This window comes from Callospermophilus lateralis, chromosome 7 (assembly GCF_048772815.1).
Source record: "Callospermophilus lateralis isolate mCalLat2 chromosome 7, mCalLat2.hap1, whole genome shotgun sequence".
Classification (NCBI taxonomy): domain Eukaryota; kingdom Metazoa; phylum Chordata; class Mammalia; order Rodentia; family Sciuridae; genus Callospermophilus; species Callospermophilus lateralis.
The window spans coordinates 12260621-12288508 of NC_135311.1; the positions used below are offsets into that span (position 1 = coordinate 12260621).

General features: G+C 46.9%; 2 protein-coding genes and 2 long non-coding RNA genes across 4 annotated transcripts in view; 2 read left to right on the forward strand and 2 right to left on the reverse strand.

Annotated features, from left to right (window-relative positions):
- LOC143404006 (sodium/potassium-transporting ATPase subunit alpha-4) overlaps positions 1 to 9324 on the forward strand; it is a 33273-nt gene extending 23949 nt beyond the window's left edge. Inside the window, exons 16-22 of the mRNA XM_076862370.1 lie at positions 223 to 377; positions 525 to 648; positions 2028 to 2173; positions 5486 to 5616; positions 5725 to 5826; positions 8800 to 8891; positions 9152 to 9324. Coding sequence (XP_076718485.1) covers positions 223 to 377; positions 525 to 648; positions 2028 to 2173; positions 5486 to 5616; positions 5725 to 5826; positions 8800 to 8891; positions 9152 to 9180 — 779 coding nt within the window. The 3' untranslated portion in view covers positions 9181 to 9324. The remainder of the gene's footprint in view (positions 1 to 222; positions 378 to 524; positions 649 to 2027; positions 2174 to 5485; positions 5617 to 5724; positions 5827 to 8799; positions 8892 to 9151) is intronic.
- Positions 927 to 4784, reverse strand: LOC143404009 (uncharacterized). The gene is made up of 3 exons (XR_013091914.1): positions 4692 to 4784; positions 1143 to 1265; positions 927 to 1049 (listed from the first exon to the last, which is right to left on the reverse strand). It is a non-coding gene; the product is annotated as an uncharacterized LOC143404009 (long non-coding RNA).
- Positions 5736 to 12763, reverse strand: LOC143404008 (uncharacterized). The gene is made up of 3 exons (XR_013091913.1): positions 12562 to 12763; positions 8664 to 8847; positions 5736 to 5806 (listed from the first exon to the last, which is right to left on the reverse strand). It is a non-coding gene; the product is annotated as an uncharacterized LOC143404008 (long non-coding RNA).
- Positions 12764 to 12829: 66 nt separating this feature from the next.
- Positions 12830 to 24931, forward strand: Casq1 (calsequestrin 1). The gene is made up of 11 exons (XM_076862371.1): positions 12830 to 13357; positions 15406 to 15490; positions 16252 to 16352; positions 17208 to 17319; positions 17631 to 17704; positions 18091 to 18221; positions 20041 to 20086; positions 20595 to 20649; positions 20871 to 20971; positions 21971 to 22045; positions 24298 to 24931. The coding sequence occupies exons 1-11, from the start codon at positions 13097 to 13099 to the stop codon at positions 24454 to 24456; spliced, it is 1200 nt and encodes a 399-aa protein (XP_076718486.1). The 5' UTR covers positions 12830 to 13096; the 3' UTR covers positions 24457 to 24931.
- Positions 24932 to 27888: the final 2957 nt, after the last annotated feature.

The following is a 27888-nucleotide window of genomic DNA, read 5'->3' on the forward strand; positions in this document are numbered from 1 at the left end:
CATCATGAAGAGACATCTACGAAACCCACAGAAATAAATAAGTAAATAAATAATCGTCACACAATTTAGAAAGGAAACTGGGACCACCAAGGTCTACTTTGAACTCCCAATCTTTTCAGGGACCATAGCACTTCTTTTAATGGTCTCTCTGTCCAGGATCTGGTTAGCGGGAGGTCTGTCCTTTCTCTGTGCTTCTCACAGAGGGTTCACTGTCCCCCCCAGGCCGCCTCATCTTTGACAACCTGAAGAAATCCATCGCGTACACCCTGACCAGCAACATCCCTGAGATCACCCCCTTCCTGCTGTTCATCATCCTCAGTATTCCGCTGCCACTAGGGACAATAACCATCCTCTGCATTGACCTGGGCACTGATATGGTGAGGAGCCAGCTGGGACGCAGCTCTTGGAACTCTTGTGAGACGGATCAGGAGTAGGAAATACCCATGTCAAGTGAGGAGGGGGGAGCTGAAGTGACTTGTGAGTCTCCTTTTGAACTTGGGGGCCCTGTCATTTTCATTCTCCAGGTCCCAGCTATCTCCTTGGCTTATGAGACAGCAGAAAGTGACATCATGAAGAGGCACCCACGGAACCCAAAGACTGATAATCTGGTGAACCATCGCCTCATTGGCATGGCTTACGGACAGATTGGTGAGCCCAAGGAGTGAGGGGTGAAGGGAGAGGGAGCAATTGCCTCTGCCTCGCCATTTGAGCCAGTCTGGGAGATATGTTCTCTAGAAGGCCCTGGGGACACCAAGAACTGTGGATGGCTGATCTGCTGATCTGCCCTTGACTTAGAGTCTAGTACAAAAGGAACAAATCTACATAAGATGATAGCATCTTTCCATCTTTCCATGGGCTGAGTAACAAGGACAGTGTAGCCCTACCAGGGTACAGGAACAAACCCAAGCAAACTCACCGGCTATGAGATAGTCAGAGAAGTCTTATGGAGGAAATAGAACTTAACTTGGCATTGGAGTCCAGCGCTTAGACTCACGTGTATATGGTCAGGTGCGGGGGACCAGCAGAGATAGGAAGTTCACGTGGTATGGCTAGAGAAGAGTGAATTAAACCAGTTTGCTGGAACTCTTAGTCTTCATAGAAAAGAAGGCTGCAAACATAGGAAGCATTATATGGCGACAAACCTTGAAAGACATTTGAGCACATGGGACGTCTTTGTTCTTGAGTTGCCACAGTCGGGAGTTTCAGGTGGTAGAGTGAGGGATGGACAGGGAAGAGATTGGGGATGAGAGAGATCATCCCAATACCTGGGGGAGGAGAGATGGAGGAAAAAGCGTAGACTTAGCAATCAGACGTATGTTTGAATCCCAATTCCACCACTTACTACCTGAATGACCCTAGACAATGACAATCTTCTGTGTTTCAGCTTCCCACTTACGAATTATAAACAATAGTTCAAAGTTGGTGTGAGGATCTGTATCCATAAGGTGCATAGGAAGTGCACAGCCTTGTTGTTAGGAGGTAAACATCAATGTTAGCTATCACTGTGGTCCAGGCTTGGAGGACAGAAGTTTTGACGAAGGGACAGGCAAAGGGTATATGGCAGAGATGTGAGAAGAGAATAAAACTTGGTAAGCGTCCAAATGTCCAAGAGAAATGATCAAGGAGAAGTCCAGCCATCACCAAATAGTCCTTATTAGTCTTAAGATTATATGATTCAAAAATGACTCTGGGGCTGGGGTTGTAGCTCAGTGTGTTTGCCTAGCATGTTTGATGCACTGGGTTTGATCCTCAGCACCACATAAAAAATAAATAAACAAAATAAAAGCATAATGTCCACCTACAACTGAAAAATATTTTTAAAAAATGACTCTGTGTCAGAAACGAATGTCAGAGTTTGGCAACAAGCCACACAGGGATGATAGGATCAGATGGTTGGTGGCAAGAATCTTCATTACTGCATAGACACTTATCAACCCAGCTGGAAGTCAACCTCTGCCCCTTCTGTGGTCTGCCTTTGGGGGTCCTCGGAACCGGGTTCCCCAGTCCTGTGACTCTTTCACACATAGGGATGATCCAGGCTCTAGCAGGATTCTTCACCTACTTTGTGATCTTGGCCGAAAATGGCTTTAAACCTTTTGATCTGCTGGGTATCCGCCTGAAATGGGATGATCGCTCCATAAATGACCTGGAGGACAGCTATGGACAGCAGTGGGTGAGTAGACAAGATGGGGTGGTAGACAGTGACCAAGAATGAGGAAGGGACAGGGAAGAGCTTTTTTTTTTTTGGTACCAGGAATTGAATCCAGGGGCTCTTAACCATTGATCCACATCCCCAGCACTTTTTTTGTTTTATTTAGAGACAGGGTCTCACTGAGTTCCTTAGGGCCTCACTAAATTGCTGAGGCTGGCTTTGAACTTTTGATCCTCCTGCCTCAGCCTCCCAAGTCCCAGGGATTATAGGGATGAGCCATTGCATCCAACTGGAAGAGCATCTTTGAAGGGTGATAGAAGGGGAAGCACCAAACAGAGTTGATACCTCATCCCCAATCCTGACTTAGTGATCTGTTTGACCATATTTCCAATCAATCACAAATGCAAAATTCTTCTCTTTATTTATAATGCCCTAATTTCTTTTTTTAATTTTCTTTCTCTTTTTTTTTTTTTTTTTGTAGTTGTGTGTGGACAGCATGCCTTTATTTTATTTGTTAACTTGTTTATGTGGTGCTGAGACTCAAACCCAGTGCCTCACACATGCTAGGCAAGTGCTCTGCCACTGAGCCCCAGTCCTATAATGCTCTAATTTCGGTTGGTTCCTGCTATCTGTTGTGTATCCTTACCTTCCTAGTCTTTTGGGCTCCTTTGGAGCTGGAGGTCTTCTTTGTCATATCAACTTTTTCTGGGCCAATTTCTGTATTTCCAGGTTTTAACCAGAATTTTTCCCCAAATGAATGCTGGGTCCTCTCCTGTTTCAACCCCTCCCACCATAAGAGTTCAAATAATATGACTTAAAATCTGAAAACCTATATTCTTTGTATACTCATTCCTATCGTTCTAAACTTCTTTCTTCTTTTTTATTAATACAGTATAATTGTGCATAAAAGTGAGATTTTATGTTCATATATGCACATAATCTTTCCAAACTTTTTAAATCTAGAGGATAGCTCTGTAGTAATTTCCCCTTATACCCAAGATGAATGAGGCTCAAACTGAAGCCTTATCCCCGTTCCAGAATTTTATGAAACATGCTGATTTTTTAAAGTTGGTGCATTGTAATTATATATAATGGTGGGCTCTGTTGTTTCATATTCATACCTGCCCACAATGTAACAATATACTCTGGTTATTGCTTTTTTTTTTTTTTTTTTTTTTGCCACTGTGGACACTCCCATTCCAACTCCTAAGACCATAAGACACGTGACACCAATTAGCACAAGAATTACAGCATCTCAAGGGATATTTAGTCTATGACTTAGTCTATAAGTGAGGAAACTGAATCTAGGAAGTGTAATGACTTACTCGGTGTCCTACAGAGAATCCCTACAGGAGTGGGACTAGACATCTGGACTGTTGATGCCTGTCCTCCACTTTCCCACTTCACCATGACACCTCAATTAAGCTAACTGAAGGTTTCTCAAAAGTCTATTCAAATCTGAGTTGTTGGAAAGATGCCCTTCATACACCTTGGCTTCTAGAGTTTAACTGTGGCTGGATATGGTGGTGCACACCTCTACTCCCAGCAACTTGGAAGGCTGAGGCTTGTCTAACATGCACAAAGTTCTGGGTTCAATTCCTAGTGGGGAAAAAACAAAACAAGAAAAGATGGGAAATTATATAGGTGAGAAAGATGACTACCCTGAAGGATAGCTGGTGTGTCATCCGGTGCACGTGAACATGCCCACTGATCTTATCTAAATTCTATGCTTGGCTCATCAGCTTTCAGCCCTGTTTTCAATCATTTAAAATTTTATATTTTTCTCCAAGCACAAGTTCAACCATATCTCATGTGGTTTGATATGTAGTATCTCATTCTTGTGTGGTCTTATATATTCTCAAATTTCTTATTTGATATATGAGTTATTTATAAACATGCTTTTTTTTTTTTTTAATTATACTCTTCTTTTCTCCTCGAGTCTAATTTAGATGTACTTCTTCTGGGTTTCTGCAGCCTTGTGTGCTTTCTCTTTTATACTCTATTATAGTACTGGCATAATTAGCATACTTATGTCTCCCACTAGTCTCTAAATTCTTTACAGTATTGGGAATTGAACCTAGGAAGTTTCTACCTCTGAGCTAGGTCCCTAGCCCATTTTTTTTTTCTTCTTTTTTTTTTCTTTTTTTTAAAGAGAGAGTGAGGGGAGGGGAGGGGAGAGAGAGACGAAGAGAATTTTAATATTTATTTTTTAGTTTTTGGCAGACACATCATCTTTGTTTGTATATGGTGCTGAGGATCGAACCTGAGCTGCGCTACCGCTTGAGCCACATCCCCAGCCCCCTTGTTTTGTTTTCTTGAGATAGGATCTCTCTAAGTTTTTGAGGCTGGCTTTTAACCTGGAATGCTCCTGCCTCAGCCTCCCAAGTCTCTGGAATTGTAGGCATGTGCCCCTGTACCCAGAGTCTCTAAGTTATTTGTGTATATAAAATGCATGGAATGAGTAAGTGACTATCTCTTATCCACCACTATTTTGGGCATTCCTTTCCCCTCTGCTTTCATATTGCTTTTCTGGCCCTACCTTCCTTTCTGGCTCTGCTGTCTTAAGTTCCTCTTCCTCTACAAGATTCTTCTTCTTCTTCTTCTTCTTCTTCTTCTTCTTCTTCTTCTTCTTCTTTTTTAAGAGAGAGAGAGAGAGAGAGAGAATTTCTTTAATTTTTTTTTTTATAGTTTTTGGTGGACACTACATCTTTATTTTTTTTTATTTTTTATGTGATGCTGAGGATTGAACCCAGCGCCCCACACATGCCAGGCGAGCACACTACCATTTGAGCCACATCCCCAGCCCCACAAGATACTTCTTAATAATTGTTTTTAAATATTTATTCTTAAGTTTTAGGTGAACACAATATATTTTACATTTATGTGGTGTTGAGGATCGAACCCAGTGCCTCATGCATGCTAGGCAAGCACTCTACCACTGAGCCACAACCCCAGTCCCTTAATAATTTAATAAATATTTATCGAGCCATGAACTGCACATGGGGAGGGAAAAGATAAATAAGACCAGGTCTTTCTTTTTTTCCCCCATTGATGCTGGGGCTTGAACCCAGGGCCTTGTGCATGCTAGCAAGTGCTCTATCAGTCAGCCAAGTCCCCAGCTCCCAGGTCCTTGTTTTTGAGACACGCTCAGTCAAGTAAGAAAGCACATTAACAAATCACAGGACAATATAAAGGTGCTAAAGCAGAGAAAAGTGGTGTTTAAAGAGAAAGAAAGTAATTCAGCCTATGGGTCCTGAAAGCAGGAGAGAAAAGGAGTCTTGGGTTGTCTAAGCACCTCTGACACTGAGGTGTCACTCTGCTGCCCTGCCCCAGACCTATGAGCAGAGGAAGGTGGTGGAGTTCACATGCCAGACGGCCTTCTTCGTCAGCATTGTGGTTGTGCAGTGGGCTGACCTCATCATCTGCAAGACCCGCCGCAACTCCGTCTTCCAGCAGGGCATGAAGTGAGCATCTACCAAATGCCCCAGTAACCCCAAACTCACACAGAGACGAGCCATTTCCCCTGCCTTTTCCTCCTTGTCTCCAGATCAGTCATAAATGTTTCTTCCCAGAAACAAGGTTCTTATATTCGGGATCCTGGAGGAGACACTCCTGGCCGCTTTTCTGTCCTACACTCCAGGCATGGACGTGGCCCTGCGAATGTACCCACTCAAGTGAGTAAAGAAAGGGATTCAAGCAGGGAATTGATTCTCCGGGCACAGAGAGAGCATGAGAGAGGAAGTGGGAGAAAGGGTGTGCTGGAACAGGACAGTCACCAACTAGCGGCTGCTGGATAAATGGGGCTACACTCAGTCACTTCGGGAGAGAGTCATCTGTTCTCTGATAAATAGATTTCACTTAGGGAGGTGTTAGGGAATGTGCCAAGTGATCACAAGCCACAAGATATGCAAATTTAGCAGATTTACCAGTGTTTAAATGGGTGGACTCTTTTATTCCAATGATATGAGGCACAGTTGTGCAAAAATACATATTTCTTAGAGCTGAAACAATCATAAAAATAGCATAATCTAGGCTTAGCTAAATCCTGTTGTATTTTTTAAATTTATTTTTTAGTTGTAGCTGGACACATTACCTTTATTTTATTTATTTATTTTTACGTGGTGCTGAGGATCGAACCCAGGGCCTCGCATATATTAGGCAAGCTCTCTACCGCTGAGCCACAACCCTAGCCCCTCCTATTGTATTAATACAAATATATTTTAATGTGTATAAGATTCTTATTATCTGGTACCTTTCCTTGGTAAACTGTAGGGGTTTTGTTGTTGTTGGCTGTACTTGGAATTGAACCCAGGGGTGCTCTGCCACTGAGCATCCCCAGCTTTTTTTGTTGTTTTTTGGGGGGTGGGGTCTGGGGGGGGCAGTCTCACTAAGTTAGTGAGACTGACCTTGAACTTGCAATCCTCCTGTCTCAACCTCCCAAGTAGCTGGAATTATAGGCATGTGCCTCCACACCCAGCTCATCTGTAAAGTCTTAATAATTCATAGCTGGCATCGATGGGGATGTAGGTCAGTGGTAGAACTTATGCCCAATATAAAGTCCTACATTTGATCCTCAACACTGCAAATAATTAAATCACTAAATACACACCTGGCAGAGAGTTGAGAATTACACAGAGAAATGGATATAAAGCATGGAGCATGCTTGGGTCATGGTAGATGCTTTTTGTTGTTGTAGTAGATGGACACAATGCCTTTATTTATTTTTACGTGGTGCTGAGGATTGAACCCAGTGCCTCACATATGCTAGGCAAGGACTCTACCACTGAGCCCCAACCCCAGCCTCAGATGCTTTGTCAATAATAGCTTTACTCTGGCTGCTATAGTGTCAATGTGGAAGTAATAACAACTGCAGGTGAATATTATCTGTGCTTCCACATACTCAGTATATACCTTGACTGTAGTACTTAGCACCTAATATTGTGTTTTTTTATTTGTGAGCCTTCGCCCTCTTTTCTCTGATTCTCTTGAACTCCTTGAGGCCAAAGACCACCATGTAACCATTTTTATTTCTCCAATTCCTAACAGAGATGCAGAGTAGATATATGACTGTGGTTCAATGAATGGGTGAACAAGTATCAAAGTTTATACTTGTGTCCATGTGTGGAGAATGAGCCAGGGCTTGGGCCTGCACTATCCGATACAGCAGTCACTATCCACAGGGGACCCACTACTGAGTTCTTGAAATATGGCTAATGAGTCTGAAAAACTGAATTATAATTTTAATTTCAGTTCATTTAAAGTTGAAAACTAAAGCAACATTAAATATATTTGTCTATTAAATATGACTTTATTATTCTAGTTGGACTAACTTCCCTTTAATTGTTGAAAATTCAGTATCTGAGTTGAGATATCTTATAAGTGTAAGATATCTATAAATGGACAAGAGTGCTCACAGTCTCACCAATAATGTTTATATTTATTATACATGTCAATACCATAATATTTTGGATATGTTGGGTTAAATAAAATTATTAAAATTAATTTTACCTGTTTCTTTTTACTTAATTTGGCTATTAAAATTTTTGAAATTTCACACACGGCAAACTATTGCATTTCTATGGGGCAGTGCCATTGGTTTTAACTATTCCTTTTTTTTTTTTTTTTTTTTTTTTGTGATGGAGATTGAACCCAGGGGGCAATTTATTATTGAGCTCTATCCCCAACCCTTTATTTCTTTGTTTTAGATGGTACCTCTCTATACATTGCTTAGGGCTTCACTAAATTGCTGAAGCTGTCCTTGAATTTGCAGTTCTCCTGCCTGAGCCTCCCGAATTGCTGGGATTACAGGCATGCACCATCATGTCCGGCCCCTTTTTATCTTGAGACAGGGTCTCACTAAGTTGCTGAGGCTGTAAGTTGTCTCTTTACTTTGTCACCCAAGAGAACAACTGTGGTCCTGATTCTACCCTTTCCCAGAGTGCATCTTCCTGGTCTCTAAATATGGAAGAGGAGTTTGGGGATCTAGCTCAGTTGGTACAGTGCTTGCCTAGCACAGACAAGGCCCTGGGTTCAATCCCAGCACCACCAAAAAAAAAAAAAAAAAAAAAAGGAAGAGACACAGGCAGAAAAAAACACATCCCTGTTTTTGCAATATGAAATTATATATACACATATATGTATATATAGTTTTACAAATGTATATGGAATCCTATATGTGTGTATGTGTGTGTGTGTGTGTCTGCGTGTGTCTGTGTGGGAGTGTATTTGTTATTTTGTTTTCTTGGCAGAATATCTCCATACTAGGTGTCTGGGGATTGTCTCAGATAAACCCATCCTGCTCCAGCAACCTTCCCTCTGTTAAGTTCAAGATCTAGAGCATAAAGAAAGCAAAGGGAATCTCCCTCTGCAGTTCCATGAAAGTCGAAGGACAATCCCTGCGAACACTGGATATACCTCTGAATATGACATTTATCATGTTATCATTGGCCCAATCACTAACCCCCCAGACTCTGACCTCCTCAAAGGTGGGGATCAACTTCATCTTACTCACCTACTGTCTCCGGCACAGTCTCAGCCACACGTGAGCACGTACATGAAACACGCGACTCCCACGTGTTGTCCTCTGAGCGTGTTCTTTTCCGGCCTCTGTAACTTCAGCCACATTAGCCAAATCTTGCTCTCTACAGATTAGCCTGGTGGTTCTGCGCCCTCCCCTACAGCATTCTTATCTTCGCCTATGACGAAATCAGGAAACTCATCATCCGTCAACGGCCTGGCGGTGAGGCTCCCCAGCCCTGATCTAAAGGAGGGGGTCACCATCCCCTAATAAGCTCTCCCATCAGGCCTGGCTTCTCAGGACTCACTGCATTCCCCCCCCCATGTCACTTTACTATGCCTGGACCCCAGCCCTCTTGTCCCTGACTCCACCACCCTGTTCATGTTCCAGACCACAGGCCCCCAACCTTCCCCTTGGTTCCCCTTCTGCCAGGCTCCCCTGCTGCCTTCTTGCAGTTCACCCTGATCTCTCCTCCTCCGCAGGATGGCTGGAGAGGGAGACATACTACTAAACTCAGAAGAAGACGACTTCACATGAGAGAGGCGTGTCTTGAAGCCCAAACTATGGGTTTGACACAATATCTGAGCGAGCATATGAGTTGGGGGCAGAAGACACTGGGACAAATTACCCTGGATGAGAGAGAGAGCAATCCTAGGCTGGACTGAGGGCATCGTGGGGTGGGTTAGGGGAATCCCAGCCTGCATCTGGCTGGAGCCCAGCAGGGAGGGACATAGTCCTATAGAATCCAGGAGCCAGTCTAGAGAGTAAATGTTTAGAACAGCTCTCACCAAGCTGAATGCGTTCCATCTGATTTTTGGGGAGTGGGGATCCCTACATCTTCATGGTAACAGGGAAGGATGGTCTGTAAGCAACCTAAGTTGAGGTTGAAGGGGATCTCTAGGGGCTGGCTCAGTTGGTGGAGTACCTGCCTCACAGGCACAAGGCCCTGTGTTCAATCCCCAGCACCACAAAAAGAAAGAAAAAGAAAATGGCAGAATCAAGCATCCTTGCCCCTTGAGGGCTGTTAAGCACCCCGCTTTTGGAACCGGAGATTGAACCCTGGGACTTGAGCATTCTACGTAAGCCCTCTCTCACTGCATCCCCAATCCATATCCCCCATCTTAACTCTCTGTCCCCTGGAGAGCAAGGGACTAGTAACTGCCCCCAAAAGTTTAGCTGTGATCAGAGACTGGAAGAGGGAGGGTGAAAGGTGATCAGCTGAGCTGTACTCTGTAAAGGGGGCCACAGCATGCACGCATACCCCCAGGCCCAAGGCTAGTGAGGCCACTCACTTAGTTTCTGCCTTGGATTTCCTCAAACTACCTTACAGACCATAGAATTGTAGCACTAGAAGAGTCTCAGCGGGTGCCGTGACATGCACCTGGAATCCCAGCAATTCAGGAGGCTGAGACAGGAAGATGGCACGTTCATGGCCAGACTGGGCATCTTTGAGGTCCTGTCTCAAAATAGAAAAGGACTGTGGCTATAACTCAATGGTAGAGTGCCCCTGGGTTCAACCCCCTAGTACTTACTGAGAGAAAAAAAAAAAAAAGAGTAAAGGGTTGGGTTCGCCCAAAAGTATACAGAGCAAGACAGAAATGCTAAGAAAAGCTGGGGGGAACCATCAGCTGTTACCAGAAACAAAACACATGTAATAAGTAACTGCATTCTAGGCCTGGCACTGGGACAAAGGCTACACACACACCATCAATTAATTCAAGCAAATGTAGTCCTACCACACCATTCCGTAGATGAGGAAACCAAGGTCTGTCTGATTCTAGAAGTTGTGCCTTTAACAACTATTCAGCCTAGTCTTATAGTAAGGGCTGGGCTGAAACGGAAAAACAAAACATTAACAAAATAGGAGGGCGAAGGAGGAGAGGTCGTGGGTGGATCTGGAGGATGAGGGACCATGGGCTGCCAAAGAGAAGGCAATCCCAGGGGACAGGGGTAGCCCACCTCTCTTCCCCTCCACCAGCCCCTCCTCAGGCTCTCTCTTCCAATACAAGGGCTCCTAGGGACAGAGCTGTGTCTATCTGGGGTCCTTCCCTGGTTGCTGACATGGCTGAACCAGACTCTGGAAGATGGGAGGTCCAGGAGGTATGTGTGTGAGCTGGGGAGGGGGAGTGCAGAGGGGCTGGCTCCTCGGGTTTCAGTAGCAGGAGCTTTGGGTGTCTGGTGGGTTAAAAATACAGAGGCCCCAACTCAGGGTCATTTGATACCAGCGGCTGAGGCGTGATAAGTCCAAAGAGCCTGGAGGCAAGGGGCCTAGAGAGAAGGGGACTGAGGAGAAAATAGAGAGCCCAGCATCAGAGAGAGAGCCGGGGTGGCGGGTACAGAAGCCGGAAAGAGTAAGGGTTAGAACTAGAGCCAAAAAGGGCAACCCCTAGGGAGCAGTGACTGCAGGAGAGGATGAGGAGAAGGAGCAGGCCAGGGTCACCTCATAGTCCTGTCTCACGCCCTTTTTGGGAGGAGGGGTGTGTGCAAAAGGTCCCATCGATCATGGAATAAGTCTAATGTCCCATTGTCTCTGTTCAAATGTTCCCCAGAATGCTGCAGAAGTAAGAAATTGGGGCCGGTCATCATCTGGGTCATCTACTTCTGGGCAGGCCTGCCCATTGCTCCCCACCATCTTGGCTAGGGTTCTTGGCTCTAGCACGTCAGTTGCTCTCCTGGGAGAGCAGGAGGTGGAATTCTGAGATCTCTTCAGCTGTAATGTGCCATGCTTGAGCTAGATTTGGCCTCTCCTGCTACCGTGACAGCTGTTCCTATTGGACTCGGTCCTGCCATGCTCTTGAGATTTTCTGTGGCCTTCCTCACTTAGCTATGTAAGGTCTGCCCCATGGCAGTGTGCAAAAATGATCCTGCTAATACAATTCCATGCCCTTGTCTGAATGCAAAATAAATGTGGTACTTCCAAAATGAGAGACACCTTGGGAGTAGGGTAGGGTCATCTGACTTTGATCTGGTCTCTCCATGGTCTCCCTCATGCCTCAGTTTACCTGTGCATGATAACAGCCTTGGCCAGCTACGGAAATTATCCGTCTAGGGACCCAGAGCTGAACTCATTTACTCTGTTTTCACTTCCAAGCTGGAATGCAGAATTGACAGCCCTTTCTCCCCAAGCTGCTTTAGGTCTCAGGTGCACAGAATCAACTGACAGGGCCCCACCTCATCAGGTTTTCCTCCTGTTAATTTTTTTTTTTTCACCAGTGTTTATGCCTAATCCTGTCTCTGTCTTGCCAACGACATAGGAATAAACCGTAGCTATTAGCTGTCTTCAGAATCATTCAGCCTGGGGAATCCTACCTTCCCACTGTGCCCTAGAAAACGGTCCCCTAGGCTCAGGGCAGAGAGTGCACACGGGAGGTGGCAGCCAAGTGACATTCCCCTCTTCATGGTGGGCCATCTGGGTAAAGAAACCCCAAATCTGCATCCTACGGGATGGGATCTGGGCCAGCCCTGTCCTTCCCCTGCATTCCCCAGTCAGGAATGTTGAGTGAAGCATAGGAAACTGGCTGGAGCTAAGCCAGGTCGCCAGTCTTGGACTCCACTCCATCTTTTATTCAGAGAATGATCTCATCCTTGGTCCCGATTCTTTAAAGGGAACCGCAGGGGGTCTCTTGCCTGCATCCCAGACTGTGTTTTATTGCCCCCTCCCCCACTCTCTCTCACAGGATCAAAGAAACAGACTTCACCGCTAGAAGATTCCCAGATTTTAGGGTGTGGAAGCAGTACTACACTTGTCCCTTTGGTCCTATACTATCAGTTTAGCCGCTGCCCCAGAACACACCTCCCCTCCACCTGCATTTCCGTCTGTTACCCTCACCCTACCCTCGGTGATCCCTAATTACCCCCCTGCCTCCCCTCCTCCAGTCTCAGCTTCACTTACCTCCGACTCATCTGGTCTTATTTTTAGATCAGTGTCTCTCCCTTTTCCTTTCTTAATATGGTGATGAGCTCTTAGGGCCTGCATGGGGACAGGGGCTGAGGAGCCCTGGACATGGGGGAGGGGGAGGGAAGGAGAGACTGGGAGCTTGGGGGAGAGGTGTAGGATGTGGGAGGATTCCGGCCCTCATGGAGTTGTCCTAGCCTGGGGAGGTTATCTGTCTCTCCTGCCAACCACGGAGACATATTTAGACAGGACCAGGTGGGGACCGAGGGGTGCCAATTTCAGGGGGCAGCTCCGGTTCCCTCCCCGCCCCCTGCTCTTATTCCTCCTCCTGACCCTTTTTCTCTTGGCTCTTTGGGCAGTTTCTCCAGGACCCAGCAGTGTCCGCTGCTCTGGGCCACTCCCTACCCCACCCCCACGTGGAGCCCCTAACTCAGGATTTGGTACCTAGGGGGCCTTCCCTGTCCCCAGCTAACCTCCTCTGGATCAGGAGAAGCAGCCCAGATCCTCTACCTCCAGGAGTACGACAGACAGGATGGGGGCCAGGATGGTGCCAGGTCTGAGACAGGCACTGCTGTTACTGTTGGTGCTGGGGACACCCAAGTCAGGGGTCCAAGGGGAGGAAGGGCTGGACTTTCCTGAGTACGATGGTGTGGACCGCGTGGTCAATGTCAACGCAAAGAACTACAAGAATGTGTTCAAGAAGTACGAGGTGCTGGCACTCCTTTACCACGAACCCCCTGAGGATGACAAGGCCTCACAAAGACAATTTGAGATGGAGGAGCTGATCCTGGAGGTGAGTGGGAGACTGCAGGCCGGTGGCAGCGCATGCCCAGCCCCTCTCTGCAAGCCCTATGGCACAACCCCAGGGAGATCTTTTGAGGGGTGGGATCTGGGGGGTGGGGGCAGTGCAGGAGGACCTTTTGTCTTGACCAACAGGATACAACTGGCCTGTGGCCTTAGCCAAATGAGAAACAGACTCAGCAACCCAAAAGTACTACCACAGTTAGATAACTATAGAAGAGACGCTGCAGGGTGATTGCCCCCCAAGTTGTAGGAGGCTAGTGAATAGGTAACTAGTGTAGGAGGTGAATCTAGGTTTGGCTCAGAAGGAGGGTGAAAAGGGGAAAGGGAGGTACTTGGGGGCAAGGGAAGAACTAGGACATAGTACTATGTACTGCACCCCCAACACACCAATATACTCTCCTAACCAGAACATGCTCCCTCTTCATACATTTAGGGGCTGCACTCCAATGGGATCCAAACTGAGCATAAATTTAAATGCTATTGGGCTGGGGTTGTGGCTCAGCGGTAGAGCGCTCGCCTCACATGTGTAAGACCCTGGGTTCGATCCTCAGCACCACATAGAAATAAATGAGTGAAGTAAAGGCATTGTGTCCAACTAAAAATAAAGAATATATATATGTATTTTTTAAAAATTAAATGCTACTGATATCACATTCACCTGTCACTTAAAGTTAAATGTTTCAATGTCTCCTAGAGACCACCATGCCTCCCACTGGTCTCCCTGCCCCCTCTTTCTTCCTCCCTGACGCCTAGTTCCCTATCTGGCTCTATTAGATCAAGCTGGATATCTTCAATGGAAAATTCTATGGTTGAAGGAGGCTTCAGAATATCTTCTCTTTGTAGAATGAGATTCCTCACCCCCAATCTGACTTCAGATCCAAAGCAGAGATGACTACTCTAAATGAAAATGGAAAATAACAAGAAGAAGAAACCCTAGAATTGGAGATGTGGTGGCACATACCCCTCTAGGAGCTGGAATGTATTTGAGTTTCCTTGTCCAAGTTTCCTCAGCCCCTTCTCTGTTCTGGCAGTGCAGATGGGCCCTGGGTTGACCAGAGCATGAAGCATTTCAGGGTGAGACACTGAGACCACAGGCTCTCATTTCTGTTTGCCTCTGCTGAATGCCAGAGCACCCCCCACCCTCTGATTAATGAGGCAAGTATTTTTATCCTAAGCGCTCAGTATCCCTGGCCATCCACCTGCCATCTGCCTCCTTTCCCTGTCCCCCTAAAAATCACAGTGGTGCCTGAATGTTGGGTGGGGTAAAGCTGCATTCTGTGCCCACAGAAGAGTGAATCAGGATTGAGTGTGGAGCTGGGAGGCTTACGGGGGCAGGGACTGTCCACAGTCTAAGGACTGGCCAAAGTTCAGTGTGAAAGAAACTGTCTAGTCTCTGCCAGTCTCTCGTCAATTGGTGACCTCTACTCTCAACTCCCTGGCCTTCCCCACTCCTCAGCAACATGACCAGACCCTCCACACCCACCAGCAAAAATTCTTGTGTTGGTAGTTACTTGGAAGGATCTTGGGATTCTAACATTATGAGCTTGACCTTTGACTGGAACAGAGTACAGGAGAAAAAGGTCCCTCAGTCACTCGAAAGCCAGATTCCCAGCATTCCTCAGGAACTGTACATTGTCAAGCTTAGTGCTTTCAAGTTCAACACAGCAAGCATGCTATGATTGAGCAATAAATACTCATAAACTTAAAGTTGAACTAAATGCAGAAATGGTGAAGTTGTAGGGAATTGGGGGATATTCTGGATCTTAGCATAAGGCCAAGGTCAACTCTTAGAGTTCCTGTACCCAAGGGGTGGGGAGAAGAGGTAATAAGAATTCCAGGAGCTAGGTGTAGTGGCTGTAATCCCAGCAGCTCTGGAGGCTGAGGCAGGAGGATCGCAAGTTCAAAGCCGGCCTCAGCAACTTAGTGAGACTCTAAGCTGGAGAAGGGGTTCAGTGGATAACCCTGGGGTTGTATTCCCAGGACTGCAGGGGGAAAAAAATTTCATGGACTAATTTTAACTCTAACCCCTCCCTCTAGTTAGCAGCCCAAGTCCTAGAAGACAAGGGTGTTGGCTTCGGGCTGGTGGACTCTGAGAAGGACGCAGCCGTGGCCAAGAAACTAGGTAAAGGAAGGGAGGGAGGAGCAAGAAGGGGAAGCAGCCTGTGGGATGGGGAGGCCTAGGTTGGAGGACTTGGGGACAGCCCTGGGATCTGAGGGGCTGGAGAACTCTTCTACTTGTGTTGGTGGGTCCCAGCCTGTTCCTTATAGAGACTCTGTACTCAGATCCCAGCATGAGGTGGGGTGGCTTTCTATTTCCCTAGACACAAGGCCAGGTTCTGGAGAGAAAGGGGAATCCAGGAAAGGCTGGGGAAACCATGCAATCTCCTCTTCCAACCCCTCCAGCTCCAGAACCTTAGCTGGGTGTTATAGTGCCCAGCCACCAGGGGGCAGCACACGTTCGAGACCAGACTCCGGATGTGGGTGGGGGAGGGGTAGTTAGTAATAATGAAGTCATCTGGTCAGTAATAGCAATGTTAAAGGGCAGGACACAGAATTAGCCACCAGAGTTCTCAGAGGAGATAGCAGGACTGCACCACAATGTTGGTAGAATCTGTCTCCCTGTTGCCTCCCCTTACACCCTAGCTGATCCCCTCATCTTCTCCCTGGAGATCCCCTGGGGCCAGGCTAGCCTCTGGCTCAAGCCAGGATTGTGGACACCAGTGGTGTAGCAGTAAGGGACAGTGGAGGAGGGTGGGACAGAGAGAAGGAGAGGTGGAAGATGCGGGGTCCAATGGGATGGTGGAGTGGACTGTGACCCGGGTTCTAGACTCAGGAATCCGTGGGAAGAGGGGAGTCATGGCTCACTTTCCATTCACTCCCTAGGACTTGTTGAAGAGGACAGTGTTTATGTGTTCAAGGGAGACGAAGTCATTGAGTATGATGGCGAGTTTTCAGCTGACACCCTGGTGGAGTTTCTGCTTGATGTGAGGACTCCCCGGACTGGATCACCTTGCTTTAAGACTCCACCGCCCCATGATCCTTGATGATCCTTGCTAACCCCAACTTTACCCCCCACACCCCACACATACCACATAACACACATGACATATGTATACCACATACACCAGACACAACACACCACACGACATACCGCACATGCCACACAACACAAATACATGAACATCACCTGAAACATATATCATTCATACCACATACACCAAACACACATGTCATCCGCCAGACATAACACATGTGTATCACATCACATATGTATACCACACACATCACACATCACATGTACACCACGCACACCAGATACAACACAACATATAGCACACATAACACACAACACACATGGTACACTATGCACATACCACACAACACATTTCATGCATACCACACACCAAACACACATCACACATGTATACCACACACCCCATAGGACACACAATACACATCACATATACACACCATACACACCAGACACACAACACAGAGACCATACAACACAGCACAAGACACATGAGGTCATACACCAAACACGCAGCATAACACGCACAGCATACCACACATGCATCAAACATGACACACACCACACTCAGGTTCACCACAAACACACCACACAACATATACCCATCATATATGTATATCACACACAAAACACACAAATCACATCACGCAGGGCACAACATACAGCATGTAACACAGTTCACACACTGCACACCCACGTATACCACGTATACCTTCTCGTCCCTTCTTCACGTCCCCACCTTCTCCCTCCATCCCTCTCTGGTCACTGAGGACAGAAACCCTGCCCTTCAATGTCCCTGCTCTTCCAGGTCCTGGAGGACCCTGTGGAGTTGATCGAGGGTGAACGAGAGCTGCAGGCATTTGAAAATATCGAGGACGAGATCAAACTCATTGGCTACTTCAAGAACAAAGACTCAGAGCGTGGGTAACCCCCACACTCCTGCTCCCCTCCCTGGCCCCTGTCTCCCACTTCCTCCGCCTTCCTAGCATCTTGGCCTCCTAATTCCCTGCCCTCATCTTCCTCCTGCATGGTGGGCTCCAGCACCTGTTCTCACCTCCCTGGCAGGGTTTCAGACAGGCCCCTGCAGCACCCCGACTAAGCCCTCTGTGCTCTACCCCCTCTCCGAGGACTAGAGGGGGTGGGTCTCGGAGTGAACCCTCCTACCAGAGAAGAACTGGGGAGAGGCCCTGGCAGCCTCTGATTCCAGACTGACTCTACCTTCCCCCCTCAGATTACAAAGCCTACGAGGACGCGGCCGAAGAGTTTCATCCCTACATCCCCTTCTTTGCCACCTTCGACAGCAAGGTTCTCCTTCTCGTGGCCACACTGGGTCTCCCTACACCCTTACGCTGCCCCCCAGCCTCCTCTCCCAGCCCTGAGGGGACCTGGTCCCGTCCTACATGCTGGCACACCCCACCCCAAACCCAGCTCCTCTTTTTCCTAGAGATTTTAGAGCTGAAGGGAAGAGGGCTTCAGATTATCTAACCCACCCTTCTCCTGTCAAACTGAAGACCAGAGAAGTTAAGACTCTTGTCCAGAAAAAAAAAAAAAAAAAAGACTCTTGTCCAGTGTCACAGTGGCAGTGACAAAGTCCCAGGTTCTCTAACCAATGTTTGTCCCCCCCATAATAACTGCTTCTCACTGTGACCCCGCATCACCTGCTCTATTCCCCTTGCATCTGCTCCTGAAAGGTGGCAAAAAAGTTGACCCTGAAGCTGAATGAGATCGATTTCTATGAGGCCTTCATGGAAGAGCCTGTGACCATCCCAGACAAACCCAATAGCGAAGAGGAGATTGTCAGCTTTGTGGAGGAGCACAGGAGGTGAGGACCGGTGCTCCCAGGGTAGGGTCCTCTGAGGCTAGAGCCCCAGTCTATGAGACGGGCTGGGGACCTCAGTTAACTGGCAAGCTGGTCTCCTCTGGATGAACACACTTCTGAGCACTGGTTGCTCACTGATAGATACACTGGTAATTTTGCACTGTGTGTGTGTGTGTGTGTGTGTGTGTGTGTGTGTGTGGTGTATTGGGGATTGAACCCAGAGGCCCTCCTTACTGAGCTATATCCCCTGACCCTTTTTATCGAGACAGGGTCTCACTGTGTTGCCCAGCCTGGCCTCAAATTTGTGATCCTTCTGCCTCAGCCTCCCAAATTGCTGGGATTGTAGGAGTGCACCACCACACCCAGCTCCTACAATATTTTGCAACCCAATAGTTGCACCCTACACAGACAAGGGCCTCTGTAAATGTGTATAGTTCATTGTGATGTAATTCATTGATTGTGATTTAAATAATCTCTGACAATAAGTGAATGCTGAGTGCCTATGTGTGGTCAGGCTTGAAGATGCAAGGTATCTTCTGTAGCTATTGTTATATTTAAGTCCTTTTTCAACATCAGTGACAGGGAGTATGTGCCAAAACTGGGATTTTTCCCTGATCTGTACCATGTCCTTTTGTGTGTGTGTGTGCTGGGGGGGTGCGTGGCAGGGTGGGGGGGATGTTACTGAGGATGGAACCCCCAGGGGCACTTTACCATTGAGCTACTACCCAGTCCTTTTTATTTTTTATTTTGAGACAGGGTCTTGCTAAGTTGCTTAGGCCCTCACTAACTTTCTGCTGGTCTCAAACTTGGAATTTTCCTGCCTCAGCCTCCTGGGGTGCTGTGATTACAGGCACATGCCACCCCGGCCAGCTGTCCCAAGTCTTTGCTCATTTAATTCTCCAGGGAGATGAAGGAAGTGGGAGGTGGGGGAAGGGTTTAGCCCTCCAGGGGATATTTGGCAATATCTGCAGGCAGATTTGGTGTTGGGTGTGTTACTGGTATTTCCTGGTTAGAAACCAGGGATACTGTTTAACATCTTATAGTGCCCAAGGCAGCCACCAACAACAGAAAATGACCCAGGACCTGCCTGGTACAATGGCACACACCTCTAATCCCGGTAACTCAGGAGGCTGAGGCAGAAGGATCACAAGTAGTAGGCCAGCTTGGGCAACTTAGCAAGACCCTGTCTCAAAATAAAAACTAAAAAGGGCTGAGGATGTGGCTCAGTGGTCGTGCACCCTTGGGTTCAATCTCCAGGAATGAAAGAGAGAGAGAAGGAGAGAGAGAGAGAAAAGAAAACAAAAATCACCAGGCCCTAAAACCTAAGTCAGAAGGACTGAGGTTGGGAAATGCTGCCCTACACTCACACGTAATTCTCTTCTGTCACAGTACTCCACAACTGAAAATACCCACTCATCAGTATAAATACTACTTACTCTTTCCCACTGGAGACGGCCCCCTTCATCAGAGCAGGAACATGTCTGCCTGGGTCGACTCTACCAAGCACCTAGCTCAGGGCTTAGAACATAACACACCCTCAATTTGACTGAATGAGTAAATGAGCGAATAAATGAATGAATGAATTCCCTGATATTCAGTTCTTACCTTTCTCCAAAGGTCTCTCTTCAGTCCCCTTGACACCCCTTCCCCCACTGCTTTAACCCCGCAGTGATCTGGGCCTACTGCCCAGGGCTTAGGCTGTGCCAGATGGCTTTGTTCTGGACTTCATGCTGTCTGTGCCCTGGGCCTGACCCACAGGCAGCCTCTGCTATTGGGGACCTTCTCACCCACTGAATAGCACCTCTCTGTCTGTCTCTTCTAGATCAACCCTTCGGAAACTGAAGCCTGAGAGTATGTATGAGACCTGGGTGAGTGTCCCTGGCTAGGACCAGGTTCTGGGAGGAGGGAGCAGGGGAGGCTGAAGATGTAAGTCCTAGGGACAGTGCGCCAGCAAGGGGTGGTGGTGGCTGTGTTTTGAAGACTGTGGCAGGAATCAGGAGACCAACATTAAGTGGATAAAGATGACAAGGGCAGAGACCCAAGGGGTTACAAGAGGAGGAGGTGTGGGAGTTCTGGAACCAAAACAGACAGTGTCAATTGGAAAAGAGTCACTATTACAAGAATGTGTGGGTCCAGTGCCTGAAATCCCAGTGACTTGGGAGGCTAAGGCAGGAGGATTGTAAGTTCGAGGCCAGCCTGAGTGACTTTGAGAGCCTGTCTCAAAATAAATAGAAAGGGCTGGGGATGTGGCTCAGCTAGCGTTGGGTCCATGCGATCCAGGCTCAAGGAACATCTGGGGTCTGTCTGGGCTCTCCAACCTTACAGAGTACAGTAAGATCTCCACTCTGTCCTGTCCCCCCTCCCATCCCCAACCAGGAGGATGACCTGGATGGAATCCACATTGTGGCCTTTGCAGAGGAAGCTGATCCTGGTGAGGGAGAAACACTGGGATTGACCTGGGGGCAGGCAGGGGATGGCAAGTTGCTTGTAGGAGCACAGGCCTCATGTGGGAGGCATTCCAGAGAGCTTGCAAGCAGCCTGGGGCTAGATATGTGGAGTTGTGGTAGGTGGGGAAACAGATCTGGATTCCCGTTTCCTGTATCTCTTTTCTCTCTGTCCCATCTCACTCATTTCATTTCTGTTCCTTTCAAGATGGCTACGAGTTCTTAGAGACTCTCAAGTCTGTGGCCCAAGATAATACTGACAACCCTGACCTTAGCATCATCTGGATTGACCCTGATGACTTCCCTCTGGTAAAGGGTCCTGCTCAGCCACTGCTACCCTAACATGGGACCTTGCATTGTGGCACATTCTGAGTGGGGGCTTTGTTTCAGAAATCCCATTACCATCTCCCAGCTGGGGGGCTTGGGAGGTTGCCCCTGTTGTATTGTATGTTCAAGGGTGATGTGGGCAAGGGAAGAGGAGGACCCAAAGTAACGTCAGGGGACATAACACAATTCTCAGAGCAGAGGCTACACAGGTAGCTCTCATGGGAGACTGACTCCCAGAAAAGTAGAGTTCTCACAAGCAGCTGGGCATGAGTGTACACGCTCAATCAGAGAATCATAGCAGAGATTCCGCGACTCTCCGGGGGGTTTTATCCTCAGTAGAATCTCCAGCACTTAGCACTCACAGTTGGATAAATAACTGAATGAAGAAACAGAAATGTAGCAACATCCGTGATTGCCAATATTACTACCTTAAACTGGGCATGGCGGCGCATGCCTGTAATCCCAGCAACTCTGGAGGCCAAGGCAGGAGGATCCCAAACTTAAGGCCAGTCTCAGCAAGACTTTGTCTCAAAATATAAAAAGGACTGGGGATGTGGCTCAGTGGTAGAGGGCCCCGGGATTCAATCCCCAGTATTGAAAAAAACAAAATAAAACAAACAGCAGCTACAACAAAACTACCTTAGTGTTGATATGCAGGAACTGAGAGCTAGAGAGAAGTGATTTGCCTGAAGTCAGAAGGTCAATCAGAGCAGATCCAGGATCAGAACAGGGGTTTTCAATCAACTTTTCATCGCAAAGCAGGGGCTGGAGTGCCCAGCCAACCCTCCCGATACTTTCCCTTTGGAATTTCTACTTTCTCTGCTTAGCTCTACCCACTGCTTTCAGGCCCTATTGCTGGACCTGTCCCCCATCCATTGACAGTTAATTCGATCCCCTCTCCTTATCCCTGGGCTGACCCTCACACTCACCCTCCTGGAGTCCTGGATCCCACTAAGCTGCCCTATTTGGATCTCTCCACAGCTGGTGCCGTACTGGGAGAAGACATTTGACATCGATTTGTCAGCCCCACAAATAGGAGTCGTCAATGTCACTGATGTGAGTTTCCTTTCCTCACCCCTGGTTGACCCCCAGCTTTTCTCCTCTCCTCTCCTCTGCTAGCTAGAAATTGAGCCCTTCCCAGAAGAAGCAGATCTGCCCAGTCGGATGGCTAGATGGAGGGGGAGATTCAGGATCAGAACATGCCCCTGTCCTCACCATTGGAATCAGTTGCTCATCCCTCAAAGCCCAGTTCACATCCTTTCTTCTCCATGAGGTCTTTCATTTGGAATCATTCCCTCCATGGCACTGTTGGAGCTTACCTAGATTGAGAACATGATTTTATTTTTTTAATACTGGGGATTGAAACCTAGGGGTGCTTTACCACTGAGCTTAGCCTCCCCCCGGCACCCGCCTTTTTAAAAATTTTTTGGTACTGGGAATTGAACCCAGGGGTGCTTTACTATTAAGCTATATCTTCAGCCCTTCTTATTTTGAGACAGGTTCTCACTAAGTTGCTGAGGCTGGCCTCAAACTTGTGATGTTGCCTCAGCTTCCTGAGTCACTAGGATTACAAGTGTGTACCACAGGGCCCAGTGAAAAACAAGACTTTTAAATGGCTATTTATGTATCCTGCCTGTCTCTTTCAGTAGACTTTAAGTTCTATGGGCAGAAATATTCTCATGCACAAGTACTAGATACTTCAAAATTTCTTGAGTTGAACTGAGTAAACCATAATCTTTGCTTTCACAGAATTAATCTAACCGGGTAGGCAAGCATTCTGTTAGTAATGAGGTTGGATGTAATGAACTTCATAATAAAGATAGAACTAAAATGTTAGGAAGGCAAAGAGAAAGTAAAGGGATTTCTGCTTGAGAATCAGAGAACAGTTTGAGTGAGAGTAGCATTAAAATGGAGGTTGTAGGACTGGGGGTGCAACTCAGTTGGTACAGTGCTTGCCTCGCAGGCACAAGACCCTGGGTTCCATCCCCAGCACCACAAAACAAAACAAAACAAGTGGAGATTGTAAAATGGGTGCAGTGGCACATGCCTGTAATCCCAGCGGCCAGGAGGCTGAGGCAGGAGGAGCACGAGTTCAAAGCCAGCTTCAGCAAAAGCAAGGTGCTAAGCAACTCAGTGAGACCCTGTCTCTAAAAAAAATACAAAATAGGGCTGGGGATGTGGCTCAAGAGGTAGCGCGCTCACCTGGCATGCGTGTGTCCCGGGTTCGATCCTCAGCACCACGTACAGACGATGTTGTGTCCGCCGAGAACTAAAAAATAAATATTAAAAAAAAAAAAAATAGGGCTGGGGATGTGTCAGTGATCGAATGCCCCTGAGTTTAATCCCCTGTACCAAAAAAAAAAAAAAAAAAGGTGGGGGGGGATTGCATGATGTAAAGGATTTCAATAAGTGATGGTGAAGGGAAGTCATCCATAAAATGAGGAAAAAGTAAGCTCAAAAGGTCAAAGGTAGAACAATGAATACCAGGTTTGGGAATAGGCAAGACTTTATTATGATTTTAGCATTTAGTGATCACTGAAGACAGTATTGAAAAAGCAGGAAAAACCTTGAATATCTCAGCACAGTGGCAGGTGCCTGTAATCCCAGTGAATTAAGGCTGAGGCAGGAGGATCACAAGTTCAAGTCCAGCCTGGGCAATTTAGTAAGACCCTTTCTCAAAAAAAAAAAAAAAGAAAAAGAAAGAAAGAAAAGAAAAACGGAGGGGCTGGGGATGTGGCTCAAGTGGTAGCACGCTCGCCTGGCATGCGTGCGGCCCGGGTTCAATTCTCAGCACCACATACAAACAAAGATGTTGTGTCCGCCAATAACTAAAAAAATAAATATAAAAAAAAAAAAAAAAAAAAAAAAAAAAAAAAAAAGAAAAACGGTTGGAGACTAGCTCAGTAGTCAAGTGCCCCTGAGTTCAATTCCTATTACTGGAGAAAACAAACAAACAAACAAACAAACTTGAGTGCTGAAGAGTTGCTAGTTGATTTCATTGGCCATGAAAAGCTGCAGTGGTTTTGTGGCAAGGACAGGATAGAGAGGTCTGGTTTTGGAAGCTCAGTATAACAAGAACATGGGAGGTGGACTGCAGGCAGTTCTTCTGCCAATCCAGCTTGTTTTTCCACTCCCACTTGTGGCTCTTCTAACCTACACGTTCACCTGGACAGTTCCCCCGGCCACTGAAAGATGAAAGGAAGGGACAGAGGCTGTGAGAAGGATGTTCAGTGTCTGGTGAGTGGGAGGACAAGTTCAAAGACCTGGGCCCAGCTTAGCTTCCATCCCCCACCTGTGCCATGTCCTAGGCGGATAGCGTATGGATGGAGATGGACGATGAGGAGGACCTGCCTTCCGCTGAGGAGCTGGAAGACTGGCTAGAGGACGTGCTGGAGGGTGAGATCAACACAGAGGATGATGACGACGACGACGACGATGATGATGATGATGACGACGATGATGACTAGTTGCTATGGCAACCATCTCCCAGCCCCACCTTGCTCTTCATGTACCCTCCTGTCTTCCCTGTCCTTTCCTGAGCTCCTCCGGGGACGCTAACTAGGTCATCCTACCATAGGGTTAGCTGGGCTCTATATATTGGGTGCTAAGCTCTATCCCCCTCAACCAATGAGGAAAGCAGCTATCAGCCCACCTCTCTAATCTGACTTGTTTCTTATCCTACAACACATCCGAATTTTATTGTTTCTTCCAATACTCTCCATTTTCTTGCTTGGGGTTCTCCCCTTGCCTTATCTCTCCCGTTCCTCCCATCTATGCACAATCTTCCCCAACCCTCTCCCTTATCCTGTATCCTTCTGACTGTCCTGTCCCTGGCCAGGAGGAAGGGAGGGTACTCTGTTTGGGGCTGTATCTCAGCCGTTTCCTGTTAATGTATTCAGGTCAAATACAAGGACTTAATAAAAGAGATCTGGGGCAGCACAAGCAAGTGTTGAAGTCTCACCCCTGCGGCAGGATGGGAGATTAAGGTGTGGGTGCCTTGTGAGGAATGATGGGAGGGGTTGGGGCTCCCTCCAGGCAGTTATTCCGGAGAAGCTTGGGTTATTTATCAGCTTCAAGTCAACAAGCCTTTTCTGAACACATGGTGTTTGTCCAGGGCTGTTGTTGGGCTCTGGGAGAACAGAGAGTACCAGGCCTGTCCCTACTCTAGAGCTGATTAGCCTCCCCAAGAAGTAAGACAAGCACACTAAACAATTGGAAAAAAAACACAAAGCAATATGTAATTAAGCAATTATGTGCTGCTTGATAGCGCCCTCCCTGCAGCTCTTATTTGAACATCAAGACTGAACCCTGATTATTCTTCCTCAATAAGGCCTTCATAAGCTTGCCCCTCCTGCAGTCCCCTAATCTGCACTTTTCCTGTGGCACTTTTTTTTTTTTTTTGGCTATACTAGGGATTGTATCCAAACTTAATCCCCAGCTCTTTCTATTTTTTTGAGACAGGATCTTTCTAAATTGCTGAGGCTGACCTTGAAATTGCAATCCTCCTGCTTCAGCCTCCCAAACTGCTGAGATTACAGGCCTGTGTCAATGAGCCTGACTCACAAAGCACTTCCTATATATCTCCATTCTAGTAATCAACACGTGGTATAATATAGTTCTTCACTACAGTTCTGTATTCCCCACTAAACTATGAGCGCTATGAGGACAAACCCAGGCTTTTTCTTTATTTCCACAAGGCCTGTACATAAAAAGTTTCCCGTAACATTTGATAAAAGAAGAAAAATTAGCCAAGTGTGGTGGTGCATGTTGTAATCCCAGAGGCTGGGGAGGCTGAGGCAGGAGGATCACAAGTTCAAAGCCAGCCTCAGCAAAAGTGAGGTGCTAAGCAATTCAGTGAGACCCTGTTTCCAAAAAAAATACAAAATAGGGCTGGGATGTGACTCAGTGGCCCCTGAGTTCAGTACCTGGTACTACCCCTCCCCCGCCAAAAAAGAAGAAACATTTAGAAAAAGACTCAGGACTTGATGACTTCCTAAAGGAAGCAAGCCTTTTCTAAGCATTAAATTGAAGAATGGGACTTGGTTGGAAGCAAGGGAGTTGGAAAGTGGACATTTAAGTCAGTGGAAACATCACAAACATTGGCAGGCCATTATAATTCCTACAATTTGGGAGGCTGAAGCTGGAGGATCACAAGCTTGAGGCTAGCCTCAGCAATTTAGCAAGTTCCTGTCTCATCAATAAAAAGGACTGGGGGATATAGCTTAGTAGTTAAGTGCCCCTGGGTTCAGCTCCCAGTACAAAAACAAAACAAACAACACTGGCAGGAAGTATTTGTAATATGGGGGTATGGAGATCACAGAGATAAGAGGAGAAATTCAAGGCCTTGAAGCTGGTAAGATTAAGGGCTGATTGCAGAGATGTTTTAACTTAATCCTGTGAGATGGGGAGGAAGGGCAAAAATTCACCTGGTAGAAATGGAGAGGGGGATGGACATGGGGAGGCAGGGATGACGAGGATTCTAGAGGCAAGGAGCCCAAATCATAGTCAGAGGCTGTTATTATCAGAAGGAAGTTGAGAGAACCCAGAACCCATGGTGGTCATGGGGATGGAGAAGAGACATTGACTTTTGTACAATGGGGATACCCTAGACCTGGCCCTTTCAAGAGTTCTTTGCAAGAAGGACCCACAGACTCTCCAGGATAGGTCCAGGCTGGATGGGCACAAAGCAGTTGGGAGCAGGGAGGACCAAACTGCTGAACTATCCATATATAACAAATTATAGTTTACATGGAGCAAGTGTAAAGTTATTGCTGGTATACCGAGGATTGCTAAGTAAAAACTGGGATCTGGGGGTTAATTTTCCAGTTTTCACTCTCCACAGACGAATCTAGGAAGTGTTCCTAGAGAAGCAGCAGAGTTTAGAGAATAGAAACCATTTATCCATCCAATACCCATTTAATAAGCAGTACAGGCACTAGTTTTGTATTAGAAAAATGTTATTAAGCTTACTGTCTAGCATAGATCAGTGGAAGACCCCAGACTAAATAATAGTTCCTATTTCTTTAAGCACCCATCTTAAATGGCCAGTCTCTAGAGACTTGCATTTCTGAATCTCAGAAGGACCCTATAAATCAGTCACTGGCATCCCCTTCTTACTGGCCAGGATACTGAGGCTTAGGGGCATACTTTGTGTTAGGAAAGAGTTGAGCAAGCTTGAAACCCAAGTCCCTGTGCCTTGTTGCCTGTCTTATTTCACCCAGATACTGCATGTCTGTGGGTAAATCATGCAGTTTCCTTGAATCTCAAAGATGGATTAAGAAAATAGGTTTTGGCCCTGCAACAAGGAGCAAATGAGATACATATACAAAGGCAAATTATGAGGGTAAGTTACTCTCAAAGGGGGCAATGCTGAGGATAAAAGAGCAAAGAAAAAGGCTGTAAAGCCCAAAGTGGCAGGAACCTGAGCTGAGGAGCAATGTAGACCTAAGAAAGTAGGGGCTCATCTGAGGCTTCTGGAAGTGTAACAGATTCCCTCAAGTTGGAATTGAGGCAAGATAGGTGTTCCATGAGGTGGTACAAACAGAGTTCTCACCCCTCTTCCCAGGGCCAGACCCTGCCAGAGTTGAGGTGACCCTTCTGCTGGGGATGGGGAGAAACAGATGCTTCCCCAATTCTCCCTTCCCTCTTTTCAGTCTGGCTGAGAATCTGGGGGAGGAAAGTCCCTGAGGTGGAGGGGAAGTGAGAGCTACCATTCTGGGCCCCCAGCAGAGGGGCAGAGCTAGGAGACAGAGCTAAGTGTGGCTTCGGGAGCTGTCTATATTTGCATGGTGAGGTCACTGCTGCTCTTTTTCTCCCCCGAAAATAAAATTACATCATGGTAAGGGAGGAGAAAGAGTGGGGTGTATTTGAGAAAGGTGAAAGTGACACAAGAGGGCCGT

Coding starts and splice junctions, on each gene's coding strand:
- Casq1 (XM_076862371.1), top strand. CDS start 13,097: ATGGGGGCCAGGATGGTGCCAGGTCTGAGACAGGCACTGCTGTTACTG. Junction 18,222..20,040: donor TTTGTGGAGGAGCACAGGAG/GTGAGGACCGGT, acceptor TGTCTCTTCTAG/ATCAACCCTTCGGAAACTGA. Junction 20,087..20,594: donor AGAGTATGTATGAGACCTGG/GTGAGTGTCCCT, acceptor ATCCCCAACCAG/GAGGATGACCTGGATGGAAT.